Genomic DNA, 18108 nt, shown 5'->3' on the forward strand with positions numbered 1-18108 from the left:
CACTACTTATAAAACACTGACAATTAAATCATTTTTATTTTTATTTAGTTTTATAACAGTATATGTTAATTAAAATTTACAGTTAATGTAAATCAACAGATATTGACAATAAAATTGAATAATAAATATTAAATATAATAAGTAATAAATAAAAATTATTATTTTTTTAATTAGATAATTTAATTATTTAAACAGATTTTAAATTATAAATAATTATATATTAGCAAATTTAATATTAAATTTACATTTCATTAAAAACAAATAATAATATTAATATTTACAGATTTGATGAATATGTTTAAACTAAGCGCCAATGCATAACACAATCAATACATTGACAATACAATAGACGATATTATTGTTAATTTTGTTAATTTTGTTATTACATTAAATTTATATTAATATAAAATTATTAATACATAATGTATTAACTTATTAACAGACAATTGTCTCAACTATTTATTATACATTTAATTATATTATAGTTAATAATAATTTGATTGATTTGAGATGAGATGAGATTATTGTTGACATTAATATTGTGTTTAAAATGATTATAAATTGAGTGATAAAAGTATTAATCAAATGACAAGAAATGGCAATACGTTTTGGTTTTCGGTGTTTTTGGCAGACATTCAAACTAATACTATATCTTCAGTTTAGATCAATTGTGAAGTGGTTTTTGCACAAAACAACCAAATTATGTGAATTACAGCGACTCTGTTATGCAGACAACTTGGGATCAAATCGTACCAAAGGTGTTGAATACTCAATACTTATGAGTAGATCGTCGGTTCTCAAGAAGATCAACACAGAGATGTCACGATTGGCCGATGAAAAGCAATTGACGGCCAAATGGATTATGTTTGAGAAGGCCATCGAAGCCACAGTCGTCGACAAGAAGATCAATGTTAAACTTCATACAGACTTTGTTGTCGCCTATAGGATCTGTTTGGTCCATATATACGGTTATAAACAACTCATTAGACTCGTTGAAGACCAGAGGTCTATAGCATACGATCCTAATATCAATGACCACCAAAATATGCTGAAATCACTTTGGGAACAGTTAAGTGATGAGCCGCTAACCGCTTTAATAAGTAAACAGTGGTCAGACATTGGCTTTCAAGGTGATGATCCGTCCACTGACTTCAGAGGAATGGGTTTCTTAAGTTTAAACAATTTGCTATACTTTGTGACGACATATAAAGATCCGGCGCGTCATATATTGATGCACTCATTACATCCTAAACATGGCTTTCCCTTTGCTATCGTTGGCATCAATTTAACTCATTTAGCCCTAAGTCTGTTGACTTCGGGTAATCTAAAGACACATTTCTTCAATTCATACAATCGTTTGTTTAAATTAGAAGACTTTCACAAAGTTTATTGCTATCTCTTTGTGACCTTTGATAAGCTTTGGCTCGAATCTCGACCGCAATCTGTTATGGAGTTTAGTCTTATAAGAGATAAATTTGAAAAACAACTGATCGACAAATTGGCCGATAATAGGACTGTCCTTAAATGGGACCCACAGGTTGACACACTCTGAATACAATACTATACATTTCATACATAATTATTTTTATTGCCTTAATTTGATATTTTTAATACAGTATTAATATGCTATTCACTTGTTATACTGTATTGTTTGATTTATTTTACCGGTAGATATTTTACTGTATATATAAATTAAAAATTTTATTTTTTATACACATTTTTTAAATATTTAATACGAATATTACAAAAACTGGTCAAAAAATGAAACCCAAAAATTTCAGATATTCATGAAATGTATGATTTGTATAATTATGGTATTACCGGTAATATTTTATTGACTTATGCGTTAATTTTTAGGTAAATTGTTTAATTATTTAGGTTTTTTAAAATTAAATTATTTTTTGTTACTTATAAAACTTTTAATTAATATATGTTTGTGATTATAATAATGAATAATAATCTAGTGCGGGTAATTAAATTTTGAATAAAACAATTCATATTATGACAAATTAAAATAAAATTGCAATTAAAATCATTTATATCACATTCATTAACCATATATTGTAAAAAAATCTATTTTCTTAATTACCGATAAAAATTTTAAAGTTATGTCATAATAATAATTGTATCGTAAGTTTAATTTTCAGAAATACAAATTAGTTTATTAATATAAACAATAATACAGTTTATAATTATAATTTTTTATCAAAACAAAAGTAGAAACCATTTTATGGTTTTTGTAATTAAAGTAATAAATGAAATTAAGACACTGTTTAAAATATAAACCGTAATTTACATAAATGTGGTTTCAATTAATTATCGCCAAACGGTTGACTGTTATGACGGGGATGGACACAACCGGTACTCAAAGTTTGAATGATGGCATCGGTTGTAGTCATTCGGGCAAATCTGGCTTTGAATTCGGTGTGCAAATTGCCAATCATTGTCAACAATAGACACAATTTGTGATCTTCGGTCAACTTTCGGAATTCAATCACCGAAATCTTTGGATTTTCATCCATCATTTGCGAGTAATGATGACAACACTCATCCAATTGATTATTGCATGAGTTATTGATCTTCACAGTCGAAGTGTTAATGGTTTGGTTGTGTGAATTGGTCTGACAAACCAACGGATCCGGTTTCGGTTGTTTTGATCGTTCAGATCGTTTTTGTGGTGTCTTAAGCAGAATATCGCCGGTATTGCCGTCATATTTAAAGATGTGATTGTTTTCGTGAAAGAATTTTACGAAATCCGGAGGATTTGGATATTTGTTAAGAAACCAATCCCTCAGATCTTTCCTCATATGACGCCCGATATGACCCTAACAGTGATCGATAGATAAACGTATTAATCAAACAAATTAATCAATCAATTAGACATCCATTTTGTTGATAATTTGATAATTTATGGCCCGAATGGGTCAAAGTTCAAGACATACTCCAAAATTTGACGGACGGCTCGACTTCTTGGACTCAATCTTATACTTTACCAGTGATATGAAAAAATCAATGCTATCTTTCCTCATCTGTTCATCTCTGGGATCATTGTCTGACATGACTGTCTAAACACTGGTATAATTGTCACCTAAAATATGGTTAATGTCTGAAAATGACGACAAATGTCTTCAAATGGAAACACTGGTCAACACGTGAAACAAAAAGTTAAGTTAACTGTAAAGTCAACTCACGTGCAATGCATTACATGACCAACAAATCTATTGCAATGTATTTCAATGCTATTATTATTCACTGATTCAATACAAACACATTTAACTTGAAATTGTTAATTAAAACATTAATTTATGGGGTATTACTAAAAATATAGTTTATATTTATTAATTAATTAAAAATATTCTATAAGTAATATTGTACTAAAGTAGTAAAATTAAATAGATTTTTATTTTAGTTAATATAAATTTTAACAATCATTAATAACTAATTTTTCATTTTATCGATCATTTTTAAATAAACTATTTGATAACTATTAATATTATTACAATTAACAATATATACTTCAATTTTCACTTGACTATTGACTATTATGGAAATTTTGAACATCACTGACCAATAAATCAATTATATTAGTAATTTGTTTATTGGCTTCAAACTTGTTGAGCTCAACCCTAATCTCACTATTGATCTTATTTAAGACACCGATTGTGTATTCAAATGAACCCAATTGTAGCAACTTTTGGATCACTTTCTTCTTGAGTTCTTCGTTACGAGTTTTCTGTCGCAATATATTAACAATTTCGCTATCATTTGGTTGACTTCTGATGCCATGAATTATAGGAAACGAAAACTTTCCTTCAGTGATATCTTCACAAAAACTTTTGTTTTCAGTGTACTTATCAGCGAAAAAAAAGAATTATTTTATATAATTTTAAATATATAATAATAATAATAATAATAATAATAATAATAATAATAATAATAATAATAATACCTCTTGAGAGCAGAGATTTGCGAAATCATCTTTGATCTGAAAATAAGTCCCCAAAAGACAGATTAATTGACTAAAGTCTTGCTTATTATCACTGAACAGTTGCATCAATTGAACAGACAATGCAAACAATGCTGTTGTCTTCATATTTATCATTTGAAAGTATTGTTGTTCAGTGGGACAGTTGAATGTTTCTCTCCAATGTATGTCCAAACCCTGTCCTTTATGTAAACCAATTAAGCAATCAGTAAACATAGTAACAGCAGATGTGACCAAATATTTGGGAAACTTTTCGATAATCTTTTTTAGACTCAAAAAGTATACATAATTTGCTGTATTTATAGCATTTGCCATCCCATAGACGTGATGGGCCACTGGTTTACCTCTTCGAAGATCAGATCCATCCTCAATGTCGTCAACCAATAGACTTGAATTGTGTAACATTTCAATAATTTCTTGAACTACTTTTAAATAATCGTCGGGTATTTTTAGCCAATAATTAAAAGCAGTCATCAATTTTGTACGGATTTGTTTGCCACTTGATTGTAATAAATAATTGTATGGCTCTAATAATATCTGTAAATAGTAATCATTTTAAATAAATCAACATTTTTTATAATTATGACTAAATATTTTAATTAAAAATACTTCATTGATATAATCGTTAACATTAGCCATTTGTAATAATTTTATTTATCAAACTTTCTTTTATAACTTAATTTTTTTTACAATATTCTACAAATTTATTYAAAACATAAAAACCAAATTTATAGATTATTAAATATATTTTAAATAATACAGATAATAATAAAAATTGATTAAAAAAACATCAAATAAAACTAACTAAAATTGTTGTCATTAGAGTATTATTAGAAAAAAATTTACAATAAAATGAAAGTTTTTGCTAATTTTCAGAAAGCTGTAATGACTTTCATATTTTTTTATTAATAACTATTAAAATAACATAAATATGTAATTTCAATGTTTGGTTATGTGGTTAATATTATATACTGTATATATATATACCTAAAATTTATTTATATACTCCTACATTATGCATAAATTATAAATTATTAATATATGTATAATGATAATTGTATGAATAAATTTAATAATCGACTTTAAAATATAATATCATTAAATGTTATCAAATTTTGACCAAAACAAGACAAAAACATCTCTTTTGATTTGATAATCATTTTTTATTAACATTTTGTTTTCAACTTATAGTAACAATGCTTTTCTAAGGGGAAAAACTAAACTATCGATTCTTTATACATAATCTACAATATAAAGCATACAATATATAGATTTCGTTAATAAATTCATAGTTTATTGAATATCATTTAAACAACTATTTATTTATTTTTAAAAATCAAATTCTAAAATATGGTATAAATTTATACAATACTTCAAAATATTCTTTATTAACGTTATATAATGTCATATCATATCCAGGGTTAAGCAAGGTTTTGGATTTTAGTGGGGGGTAGGGTGGGGTCAATTTACAAAATTCTCGAAAAATCTTGGGGGAGTCTAGGGTGGGTGTAGACTTTTATTGCATTTTTAAACGGCGATTTTTTCAAAAATCAAAAGGGGTTCAAGATTCCCTAAAAATTCCTTAAATTCCCGAATATTCCCATGTAAATTCCATAAAGTTCCCGTATAAATTCCCAGGAAAATAGGTAAATTTTTACAAAATATAAAAAAATTAAATAATAATTAATGTTTATAGGCACATAATTTTATTTTTTAAATGTTATTTTTATATAAAAATTATTTAACTTAATTTTTGTTAAAGTTTTAGTTATAATGATTATAAAATTAAAAATATTTTTTAATTTTTTGCTTAAAATTTTAAAAATTAATAAAACTATATTATAAGTATTTATTGTTTTGCTAACTTTATTTATCTTAAACTTCTATATAAATTTTAATATGATTACTTTTTTTGACAAGTAGGTAATTATTATTTTTTTAGTTGAATATTTTAATTAAAATAATGTTATTTTTAGATGGGTTTTAAAGTGATTTTAACTATTTTTCTTATTTTTAATTAATAATTAGATTCATATAACTTTTAAAAACAATAACATTTACTAAAATAGTATTAATTCAAATTATTATAAACTTCAAAAAAATTTCAGTGCTTTCTGTCATTTTTCCTCATTTTTAAGCCACAATTTTTGCCATTTGGTCATAAAGTTTGGTAAAATCCCAAAATCTGGGTCTTATGGGGTATTTTGGTTTTACTCCCTATACCCCCACTTACTTAACTCTCATCATATCATATACTTTGAAAATATAGGTATCAAATATACAGTATTATGMTGTTTAAGTAAATGCAGATTTTTAACGATTTTCATATAAAATAATTCAATGATATAATCAATTTATTTATTAATATACATGTACTGTACATTTTAAGTAATACTAAATAAAACAATTAATACTTTAAAAAGATTTTTATTAATAATAATATATATATCATATTATATATGAGAGTTAAAACAATTTAATTTAATTTTTCAATAAAACAAAATGAGAAACTGTTGGTTATAACTGATTATTAATTTACAGTAACTTTAATATACTGTACATGTAGTAAACATTTTATATTAAGTTTCTATTCATTATATCAAATATTTTTATTAAACAATTATTATCATTAATATCTATTACATTATAAATAATTAAAATTATTGAACAAAATAAGTAACAAATATTATTGCGTTAACTTTAAATTAATTAAATAATATTAATAATAATTACGTGTTATTAATATTATACGACATTATGTATGGCTATACTGTAAATACAGTCAAATGTTTGCATTGAATTTGAATGCATTGAGTGAATGAAAAAAAGTCAGAGTTTTTATTATTAGTTAATATGAAAACAATATTTGACTCATAATTAGAGACAATATTATTGATGTTTGAGTGACCACTTCGGTAGTACCGATAGTCCACTGGTTATGGATTTGTCACAAAATAACTGTTTTTGTATTTTTTGCTCAAAAACTGATATTTTCAAAAGCGATGTAAAACCACACATATATATGACACACGTTAAACATAGAGTGGATTCAAGATTTGATCATATGTTGGATCAATTGATCAACTATTGTAATCAATTGAATGATACCATTAAGAGATCACATAATAGTCGACAGTATTTGCCATCAAATAACGTAAAAGGTTTGGTCATTGGTTGCAATGTTTGCGATAATATTATCAGTCATTACAAACTCGACTCATTTGATCGGGTAATCAAACCGTTTAAAAATGAATGTATTTGCGGAAAATCGGACAAAAGGTCAGATTTGGTGACCTGTGGGCAATGCGGACACTCATTACATTTGCAATGCTATGACCACAACATTATGGGTATTGATATAATTAAATGATTTTTGTTTATTTGATTACAACTATGATTTGATTTGTATTTTACAGACAAAGATGTAAACAATGATTATTTATGTAAATATTGTACGACTCGTAACTTCAACATTGAATTAACCACTGATTTGTCGCCTATGGATGTGTTGAGCCATTGGAGACAACATATGAATTACAATCCATTCAAATGTTGTGTTGTCTCACAATCAAAGAAATGCGACCAAAGATTTCATTCGTTATCATCTTTTGTTTATCACTTGAAGACAATACATAAATGGCAGAAACAGATGATCACAAAAGAGAATGTAAAAGAAAATTTTGTTTTTGAACCGTTTGATGACTTAGAGGACCATTTGACACAAAATAAAGTCAATTGTATCTTTGATTTGGAGTGGACCTCCTATTGTGCTGACCCAACAAATAAAGAATCAGATATTAATTGTACGCAAGTTTTTTGACATTAAATTGATTTATTTAGTTAATTGTAATTTATTTTAATAGTTAATTCTTCCACAAATAATTTATCAAATTGTGATAATAGAAGTGTCTCCTCAATACAAGTGAGACCAATAGTTTCACCTGTTTTGGYAACAAATGGTAATTTTCAGATATATTTACCGTTAATATTTGTTTTTAATTAAAGTATTTTATAATTAGCCAAAAAATCTCATTTGGACAGTCCGTCGACAAGTCAACGATCATTACAGAAGAGCGATTCAAGTAATTATTTGTTGTTTTTCTTTATTTTAATATAAAATCTTAAACTCTATAATTATAAACAGCTATTCGTTGGACTACTTCACTTCAAAAGTCGTCATCAATGGTTAATAATCCAACAAATAGTAGCAATAAAAAGACACACTCCTGGCTCAATGCATATCCAAAAACCATACATCGCATTATAAAAGATATTGAAAATGTTTGATTAGTTGATTACATATCATTACTTTTTTTACTTATTAATAAATCTAATATCTTATTTTTCTACAATAGTTAGCCTTAATTGGACACCAATGGCTAAACAATCCAAAATCATATCAATATAAATATTTCGTTGAAAGACTTATTGAGTAAGTAATTACGGGTAAAATATTTTGATATATTGGATAAAATTGTTTTATTTAACGACAATTGTTTAGAATTGAAGCAAATGAAGACTTTCAAGAGAACATTGCGAAACGGGAGATAATTTATGATCACTTTAGCAAAAAATTAAAGATTGATAAACAAAGATTGTTGGAAATACTTTTTAAAGCAGTTTGTGATAAAATTATTAAAGAAAAAAAGACAAAAATWAAAACAATTATATTGAAACATATGAAACAATCGTTTAGTACATCAAGTCATACAAAAAAGTTTCAAATAAGTGATGAATTAATTGATTTATTAAATGAATTGTGTGAAACTAAACTAAAACTATATCAGAGATTACCAAAATCAAGAAAAGATAAAATAACTGAATATCAATATCTAATTGAGTTTTTGGATCAACAAATTATACCTCTTTGGCCGAAAGGACTAATGAATCGCCAAACATTATCATTAGTTATTAACAACTTTCCCAATAGTAATACAGTAGAAAATAACTCAAACAATTCAACAGATCCTGAAGTTATTGATTTATGTGACGATTCTTCAGATGATGGACAACTTAGTGATGATAATGTATCAAATAGTGGACAACAAGACAATACAAGTGAAGTAAATGATTTACATGAAAGTGTTACAAATTTAGTTACCGGTAATTGTACTGTTAATGAACAACAAAGTGATGAAAATCAAAATATTAATGAACAGTCAAATAATATGAATAAAGACGAACAACTAATTAATGATAAAACTAATAGTAGTAATGATATGGACTCTAATTCTAATGCAAATCAAACAGATTATATAACTGATATCATGAATGAATCATATGATGAAACATTGATTGAATTGAATGATGAATTATCTAATGATAATTTGGTGGTTAATGAATCAAATTTAACAAAAATTTGGAAAAGTTTTAGCAAATTATGTACCAAAATGGGACACATTTCGTGTGTTTATTGTTTTGCTTTTGATAGAACAGGCAAATATGCGTTTACGGTAATAATCATTTTGCACTATAATAATGATTATTTATTTTTATAAAATTTTATTTTGTTTTAGGCTTCTGATGACTTCCTCATAAAGATTTGGTCCACAAATGATGGGCGCCTTATATCCACACTTCGTGGACATGTTTACGAAATAACAGATATTGCTGTTAATTATGAGAACACTTTATTAGCTTCGGGTGATATAAATTATTTAATATTTATTTGGTGTTTGAAAAGCRCACAATCATTATATGTACTCAAAGGACACACCCAACAAATAACTTCACTAAAATTTTGTCCGTTATCTCAAATTATCGAAAGTCGTTATTTGATGTCTACAGGGGATGACGGGAGGATCTGCTTCTGGAAATATAATACAATGACTAAAGTGTTTAAAACAGAACCGGATTCTCAACTAATTGAACAACACTTTAAGCGCTCTGGTATTGCTTGTTCTTCATTTTCATCTGGTGGTCATCTATTGGCTGTTGGTTCCACAGATTTTTATGTTACTATTTTTAAAGTGGACGCCATTAAGGGTCCAAAAAAATTAACTTCTATGAAATATCATTCGGCACATGTGGACAGGTATTTATTTGTAATTTTATCATTGATTCAAATTTTTTATGTACCGGTAATTAACATTATTTTGTTTTAGAATCTATTTTAGTCACAATAGTCTGTCATTTGCTACTTCAAGTAGAAATGTATGGATTGAAAAAAATATTGATAAAGACAATGCTTTTATCTGGAGGTTCGAGAAAAACTCTTGGARAGTGATTCCCATAAAAGTTTATACAGAACTTAACGGAAAACACATTTATAAGAGATTGGTTGTTGAGATGCAGTGGAGTCAAGACGATCAATACATCATAACATCTTTGACTGATTTCTCAATAAAAGTCTGGAATTCAAATGATGGCCAATTAGTTCACACATTAAGACAACACACCGATGAAGTTCATGTCATCCAAAGTCATCCCATTTATTCACATRTATTTTTATCAGCCGGTTATGACTCGAAAGCTGTTATTTGGAACTTGAAAAAGGGTCGACTCATTAAATCGGTATTAATTACTTTATTTATTACATCTATTATTACTAAGAGATTATCTTAATTATGGTTTTAATACATATTTATTACAGTTTACTGGTGAGAAAGGCAGAGCTATATTGGACGCCGCTTTTACTGCCGATGGAACTATGTTTGGTGTSACCACATGTTACGGACAATTATCTCTTTTTGGTCTTAATTCACAAAACTCCTACAAAGATATTCCCGATGAACTGTTTTTTCATAATGATTATCATCCAATTAAACAATTAGCTAATAAATTATCATTTATTGATGAAGAAACTCAATTAGATCCTCATTTATTGCCCATACCATTCCTGGTTAATATTAATGGCAATCAATATTTACCACAATTTCAACGATTAGTTCCTGGAAGGGAACAAACCAAAGCTCATCAAAACGAGCCTTTCATTTGTAAAATAAATGGCAATAAAAAAGGTATTTTTATATTATTTAATAATGTGTAGTGTTTTTTAAATGTTTATTTTGTTTTTAATTTTATTTATAAAATAGTTTTAGGTCTTGTCTTAAAYCCTTTGTCACCAAATAAATCAATGAATCGGAAAAAGAAAACAAACATTGAAAACAAAGTAAACGATTTGATAGAAATCCTTGATTTTATGACTCGTTCGCAAATGTTTGACAGTGTTTTTGGTAAATATATTAATATAATGAGTACAAAATCAAGCAAAGAATTTCAAGACTTTATAGATCGTCTTTTATTAGCAATTGTAAGTATCRTARTCTTAAATTAATCAATAAGTAATTTACTAAATAAAGATATATTTAAATAAATATAATTTCTATAATTATTTTGATTACAGAATCAGGACTTAAATACTGCAGACTATTATACAAAATCTAATGAATTGATCCGATATCCACCATCAGAGCTCATTATTCCTATACTTAATCATTGTCTGCCATTTTTTGTACCCGAAACTAGTGATAAAATATTAAGTGATTCAATATCAATGAAAACAAAATTTAAAATATTGAAAGGATTGGATAAAAACGATGAAACAGATGAGTTGTCGATACCAAATGATCCGTCAATATTATCATTGGACTCATTTCAACCCAAATCTACATTTTTTTCAAATACATTGATTGAATCATCTGATGATAGCATATCTTTTAGTGATAATCTTAAAGAATGTTTTAAATGTCTTTACGTTACTTTACTCTTAGCAAGTATTCAACCGAAAGAAATTAATATCAAAGTTGTATCCCTTRTCAAGGGTTTGATGGATGAAACCGTCAAAACTGACCAATTTATTGAACAAATTACACAAATTTTAGATATGAATATAACTATTGATAATTATTCACTTCATCTAAAAGAAATACTACCTGAACTCAAATATTATCTCAATAAAGATCTGCTTTATTTAAATGGTATCAATAATGTGCCATTATTTGCACCAAAAGGTTTAGCGGTTTCAGTTGCCAACCATTTAGAGCATGACTACTGTAACGGTAGATTTGAGGAAAGTGYTGATAAGCGTACATTATATCTACGCGATCTTACAGCTAATCCAACKTCATTTAGAGAGAAAGGCTGGAAAGTGGCTGAAACACAACTTCGACAACGACCTGGTCATTGGCTTTCATTTGATTTTAACGYTACGTGGGATCAACTCTGGTCACAGAGAGACGCAGTCATACAATTAAACAAAGAACAGATTGAAGAGATTAATAATGAGCTCAAACAAAAAGAAATAAAAGAAATAGAGTTTCTTAAAGAGTTTTTAGACAATAATGAACAACAAAATAATAGGTATTTTATTATTATTTTTAAACATTTTTTAATTACTGGTAATTTATTTTTATCTATTTAGCAACGAATTAGTGCCCGAATTAAGTAATTCACAATTAAACGATACACTAGACAATCAAATTATTAATAATGAAATTGATATGAATGGTTCATCACCACAATCACCCACTTCTTCGGAGGWATCAAAAACAAAAGGACAAAAGTTGGACCTTTGGATMCAAAAATATGAAGTGCCAACAGTATCACAATCTACCCGTTCAAAAACAAAAGCCACTAAATCTAGTGGTAGACGACAATTACCACAAACACCGGCTAACTCTACCCGTTCTAAACATAATTTAGAAGAATTCTATGATGAGATGTCGAGTAATAGTAAATTAAATTATACGCAAATTCGAACTTATTCGAGATTAACTAATCTCACGAAATCAAACTCACTGATCCAATCAGTCTCTAATAATAATAATAATAACATTATGGATAGCGAACCCATGTCACCCGAATCTGATCTAATGGACATGGACAGTGAGACAGAGACAGATAATGGACAGTCAGATGATGATAGTGAACCGGCAGCTAAAAAATCTAGACTTGAAAACAAATCGACGGACTTAGCTAATGATAATCAATTAAATGCTGAAAATAATGTTGAGTTAAGTGTATCTGAAACTCAATCAAAATCAGTTGAAGAACAGAATCATTCACGTAGTGATCAGTTAGATCTTATTATTAGTACATTTAATAATTTTGTCGATAAAATGGCTAATAARGAGAGCAACGAAAGCTCAGAGAAAGTATTGATGTCTACAACGACACCCATAATAACAGAAAGTACAGAAACGACAATAACATTGACAGCAAAAGATGTGGAAAAGACATTAAATTTGGAAAATTTAGAGCAAACTGTCAGTAAAACTATAGATATAATTGAATCGCAATACAAGACAATTATTACTAAACAAGTCGTTTGTGATATAGAAACGCAAACAGAAAATATTGATATTAAACCAGTTATCAAATCCGAATCAATTGATATGAAAGTGAAGAAAGAGTTTTTCTATTTATGTATATTTTGTCGACAATTGATAACATTTTTTCATCGAAAGGAAGCCTTCGATCACTTGAAGAGTCATTTGGCAGCAGTTATCAGATGTGATATATGTTCAGTCAATTTTGCAAACATGAAAGCCTTTCGCACTCATAATAAACAGCATTCAATTAGTGAGAAAAATGTTGTCAATATTCGCAACTTTTGTCTCTCAATTGATTGGATCGAATCATTTCTGAACTTTCAAATGACTGATACTTTTAAGAAATTGATCCGTCGTTACGATGGCTTTTGTCCAGTTTGTCAGTCTTTAAAACTATGCAATTATCAACCGTTAATCAATGATAAAGCAAACAATGGACATACCATTCAGCAACACATTCGTCTTCATTTAAATTGTGATAAAGTATTTGAGTGTAAGACATGTTTGAAATCGTCAAGCGATACGAAAAAATATTTTTTCGGTACTACCGATGCACACAGTCATGTGTTAACTGAACATCGGATCAAATTAGACACCGATACAAGTTTGGCCACACATTATAATAAAGTTGAAACATTGAGTCCAAACTTAGACGAACACATAAAGTTTTGCATTGATATTAACAATAGTATTGACGATTTGTATGAAATAAATTCAATTGACTAAGTTTTTATTGTTGTGATATAAATGTCAACAATTACGGTAATATAATTTATAGTGTAGTTTATACAKTTGAAAATATTTAATAAGAAAATTATTTTTATACATATTTTGATTGATTTATAATTAGTTATAAATAATTATCTTCTATCTTCTAAGTAATTTTTACAAGAAATTTTTTAAAATTTTGTATAAAATTTATTTTTATATAAAGAGAATTTATTAAAGTGCCAATTGTATAATTATACACTTAAAGTAAATTAGATTTATAATATTCAATAATTTATAAACTGTATTTTCATTAAATAATGTATAAATCATAGAATCGTGTCTTTCAATTTAAAAGTTAATTTTAAATAAAAAATTGTTTGTTATATTAATATTATTTTTATATTTTAATTATGAAAATACTGCATAAAATTTTCAAAAAAAAATTGGTTGTTGATGTTTTATTATTTATATTAATTTATAATATTAAGCAAAAATAAATTATGAATTGTATATTTAAGTTGCCATTATTTTTAGTTAACTAATATAAATTAGTATTAGTTAATCTGTATACTAACTGAAAATATATTTGTATAGTAAATTACTGTATATTAAAAAAAATTAAAATATATTTTTATTTAGGAAGGATATGAATAGTTCCGAATGGTCTAGTTTATTTAATCAGTTATAATTAAATTATATTTATTATTTATTAATTATGTTTATATATAATAATTATGTTTTTCATATTTTTATTTAAAATTTTATGATAAATCAAAACAATGAAACTAGTAATACAATTTTATTCAGTAAATATACTACTAATTATTCCTGCATTGATTTGCGGCAAATCTGTTTTATTTAATGGTATTTAAATTAATTTATATGATAATCATTTATTTTTTAGCAATTTATTATTTATATAAATATATTTTGATTTGTGACTAAAATATTAAAACCACAAACTAAAGAAAATCCAAAAGATGAATATATATTTCTCGATGAATCGGATAAACCGTCAGATAAGCCAATGATATGGACGACAACAACAACAATAACATCATTAAAAGGATCAGAGACTGAGTCCGAAGTGGTCACAGACGACATATCAAACAATGAGGAAAAGCCTTTTCGACCGACAGAATCGGACACTTCATCTACAAGTGATTCCAATACTTGTTTAATGAAATATGATTTGTTTATTAATAAGGTTTTCTTATATAAATTTATATTAAATGCAATTATTATTAATTATTTAATTAATTAAATTTTTTGATAGATAAATGAACTTTTAAATAGATTTTTACCTGATACTCTCAAATTGAAACCAATTAATAGGGGAAACTTGACAAAAATTAAATTAACAAATGGAAAGCTTAACATAAATAATAATTACAAACTTATGGATCAACCCATTTGCAGACAATTTACAAACAATACAAACAAATATGAAATAAAACTTGAATTTAATGATCTTTTAGGTTCTTATGAGTGGAATGTTTATAATTTATTTGGTTATAACTTCTCTGAAACGGCTTTTATTACAGTTAAGTTTAAATTTATATTAAGTGTATAATTTATAAATTGATTTATATAATACACAAATTTATAGATAAAGAAAATGACAATTGATTTTGTTGTCAATGAAATGGATCGATATAAGCCTAGACTCAATGATATATATGTCAACAAAATTGATGGTTTAAAARTAAATGTTAATATTCCTCCACAGATAACAAATGTCAATTTTTTGAGACCTATGTTAGAGTATATAATCTCAAGAATTTCTACCACAATAGCCAATGGATCTATGGATTCAATTGTCAGAAATATGAAACAAGTTTTTTTCGAAAGTATTCAACAAAAAATTAGAATTAAACCTTAAAATAATCATAAATTATATCAATTCTATTATTTTAAGTTACTTTTATTTAATATTATCGTTTAATTTAAGGCTGAAAAATGTAAGAGATTTAATTTATTGATAATTTTAATCATTTATGTAATCTTTTATTAATTATAATTTATTAAATTAATTGCATCATTTAATCATTGTAAATTTTTTCAGCAAATGTAGTTTTTAGTGTTATTATTTTGATACTAGAGAATAGTGACAATAATTAATAATAATTATAAACTTAATCATAGAAAAAGACAAAACAGTGAGCTATTAATGTATGATTTAAGCGACACATTAATGGGAAGGATATAATGTATAGGAATTGGAAAATATCGTCATTTAGTCCGGAATATACATCAAACCAATGATCTAATCAATGAATTGACTTAAAATTTGTGTCATTAGGTATATAAAAGTCTTTGACATTTATAACACATTTATACTATTTGTTAAATTTTATAATGAATGTCATGCAATAATTTGATAAATTGCAAAAATTATCTTTTATAACATTAAACAGATTTTTTCATTTTTTATTCAAAATGAAATTAATAGGATTAAGACATCACATATTTTTAATATCATTTATACCATTATTAGTAAATGCTAAACCAGTAATTATGCAAGTTTATTTTATATTTTATTTTAAATTAATTGTTTATTACAATTTAATATCTATGTATTTTAATTTTTATTTCTAAAGATCACTAAATATGATATTAAAAATTATAATAAAAGAAATATCGACTTACATATCGATTCAACAAAAATTACAACATTTTCATCAATAGTTTCCGATGTTATGTCAAATGAAATGCCATTGAATTCAGTTATGAATTCAATGCCAGAAATTGATATGAATGTCAAAGAAGTTAAATATAGACAAAAATGTTTGACAGACGAACAACTTATTAAAAATAAGGTATTTGTTGTTATTTTTTGTAATTTTTTATAATAATCAATAGATTTGTATCTAATAGATAACAGGGATTTTAAGTAGTTTTGTGCCAAACTTTTTGAGATTAAGACCAATTCAAAGAGGAGATGGACTTAAAGTAGTTTTAGATAAGGGAAGACTTACAATGAATAAAAATTTCAAAATATTGGATCAACCGATATGTTATCATTTAGATGAAGATATTATTAATTATAAAATAATGGTATCATTTGATGATCTCAACGGAATATATAATTGGAAAATATATAATTTATTTGGCAATAATTTCTCAGAAAATGCTGTCTTAAATGTTGAGTATTAACTTTACAATTGATCTTAGATTTGATGAATTACATGAATTAATTAGATTAATAATTTTAAACATTATTTTTTTTTAATCAAATACTGTATATTAGATAAAACAAATACAAGTTTTGTTTGACATAAATGAAGAAAAGTATGGAAGAGTTGTATTAAATGATTTGAATGTTAAAAAAGTGGTCGGAATTAAAGTTGACGTCAATATACCGGAAAACATAACCGGTATTCGGCTATTGAAACGGATTATACAATATTTTGTGTCCCGATTGTCCACTTTAATAGCCAACCGATCGAAAAGTTCAATCAAACGCAATCTACACAGCATTTTGTTGGACTCAATCAAAAACAAAATAAATCTTAACTTTAATATTGTCAAAGAAAAGCTAATATTTAATTGATGTAAAAAAATTTCATCATAAAAATAGCCAAATTTTTAGTTAATGATAATAATATTTATAATTTATAATAATAATTATAATTGTATAAATAAAATATAGTACAAAATTTACATAATACAAGTAAAACAATAAATTATCGTTTGAATAAATTTTTAAATCAATTATTTTGACTAATTAGTAATTCATTAATAATTATAATATTTTAATTACTTTATTAAAGCATATTTAATAAATTTTAAAATATAAGTTTAACTTTAAGTATATTTTATTGACAATCAGTAAATATAGTGTAATGTTATTTAGAAAGTTAATTAATTAATCTATAATTAAATATTTATATTTCTTCTCTGAATTTCTAATATTAAATATATAATTCACGTGAATATTATACAGTATTACCAAATAAATACTGCCATAAAAATAATAATCTAATTATAATTAACAATAGAAAAATCTAATAATATAAGACAATAATTAATATTTAATAGCAACAATAATCAAATTATAAAATACTGGAATAATTTCAATTTAAAATAATTTTTATTTTTATCTAATGTTTAACACAAAATATAAAAACTTGAGAACTG

At 25.8% G+C, this 18108-nt stretch overlaps 4 protein-coding genes across 4 annotated transcripts; 2 read left to right on the forward strand and 2 right to left on the reverse strand.

The window, feature by feature from the left end:
- Nucleotides 1–542: 542 nt before the first annotated feature.
- On the forward strand, nt 543–1665 carry LOC128960980 (ELMO domain-containing protein 2-like). Its single transcript, XM_054307169.1, has one exon. It carries the CDS (start codon nt 596–598, stop codon nt 1550–1552), a length of 957 nt encoding a protein of 318 aa, XP_054163144.1. The 5' UTR covers nt 543–595; the 3' UTR covers nt 1553–1665.
- Nucleotides 1666–2253: 588 nt separating this feature from the next.
- Nucleotides 2254–3222, reverse strand: LOC128960981 (uncharacterized). The gene is made up of 2 exons (XM_054307170.1): nt 2943–3222; nt 2254–2825 (listed from the first exon to the last, which is right to left on the reverse strand). The coding sequence occupies exons 1-2, from the start codon at nt 3057–3059 to the stop codon at nt 2313–2315; spliced, it is 630 nt and encodes a 209-aa protein (XP_054163145.1). The 5' UTR covers nt 3060–3222; the 3' UTR covers nt 2254–2312.
- Nucleotides 3223–3532: 310 nt separating this feature from the next.
- Nucleotides 3533–4638, reverse strand: LOC128961580 (geranylgeranyl pyrophosphate synthase-like). The gene is made up of 3 exons (XM_054307833.1): nt 4595–4638; nt 3950–4522; nt 3533–3850 (listed from the first exon to the last, which is right to left on the reverse strand). The coding sequence occupies exons 1-3, from the start codon at nt 4622–4624 to the stop codon at nt 3533–3535; spliced, it is 921 nt and encodes a 306-aa protein (XP_054163808.1). The 5' UTR covers nt 4625–4638.
- Nucleotides 4639–6794: 2156 nt separating this feature from the next.
- LOC128961581 (uncharacterized) lies at nt 6795–14017 on the forward strand. The gene is made up of 13 exons (XM_054307834.1): nt 6795–7335; nt 7402–7788; nt 7849–7944; nt 8005–8067; nt 8130–8266; nt 8341–8417; nt 8487–9438; nt 9502–10019; nt 10090–10498; nt 10578–10944; nt 11020–11237; nt 11331–12286; nt 12348–14017. The coding sequence occupies exons 1-13, from the start codon at nt 6924–6926 to the stop codon at nt 13981–13983; spliced, it is 6228 nt and encodes a 2075-aa protein (XP_054163809.1). The 5' UTR covers nt 6795–6923; the 3' UTR covers nt 13984–14017.
- The last annotated feature ends 4091 nt before the right edge of the window (nt 14018–18108 follow it).

Source organism: Oppia nitens, unplaced genomic scaffold, assembly GCF_028296485.1.
Source record: "Oppia nitens isolate AA-2021 unplaced genomic scaffold, nextdenovo-longstitch-racon4-pilon3 scaffold5_pilon_pilon_pilon, whole genome shotgun sequence".
NCBI lineage: Eukaryota > Metazoa > Arthropoda > Arachnida > Sarcoptiformes > Oppiidae > Oppia > Oppia nitens.

What these genes read in the sequence shown, in the direction of transcription:
- LOC128960980 (XM_054307169.1), top strand. Translation starts at nt 596, where the DNA reads ATGGCAATACGTTTTGGTTTTCGGTGTTTTTGGCAGACATTCAAACTA.
- LOC128960981 (XM_054307170.1), bottom strand. Translation starts at nt 3,059, where the DNA reads ATGTCAGACAATGATCCCAGAGATGAACAGATGAGGAAAGATAGCATT. An exon ending in GCCGTCCGTCAAATTTTGGA is followed by an intron (nt 2,826 to 2,942) that starts GTATGTCTTGAA and finishes GATCACTGTTAG; the next exon opens with GGTCATATCGGGCGTCATAT.
- LOC128961580 (XM_054307833.1), bottom strand. Translation starts at nt 4,624, where the DNA reads ATGGCTAATGTTAACGATTATATCAATGAA. An exon ending in TTAACGATTATATCAATGAA is followed by an intron (nt 4,523 to 4,594) that starts GTATTTTTAATT and finishes TACTATTTACAG; the next exon opens with ATATTATTAGAGCCATACAA. An exon ending in CAAATCTCTGCTCTCAAGAG is followed by an intron (nt 3,851 to 3,949) that starts GTATTATTATTA and finishes TTCGCTGATAAG; the next exon opens with TACACTGAAAACAAAAGTTT.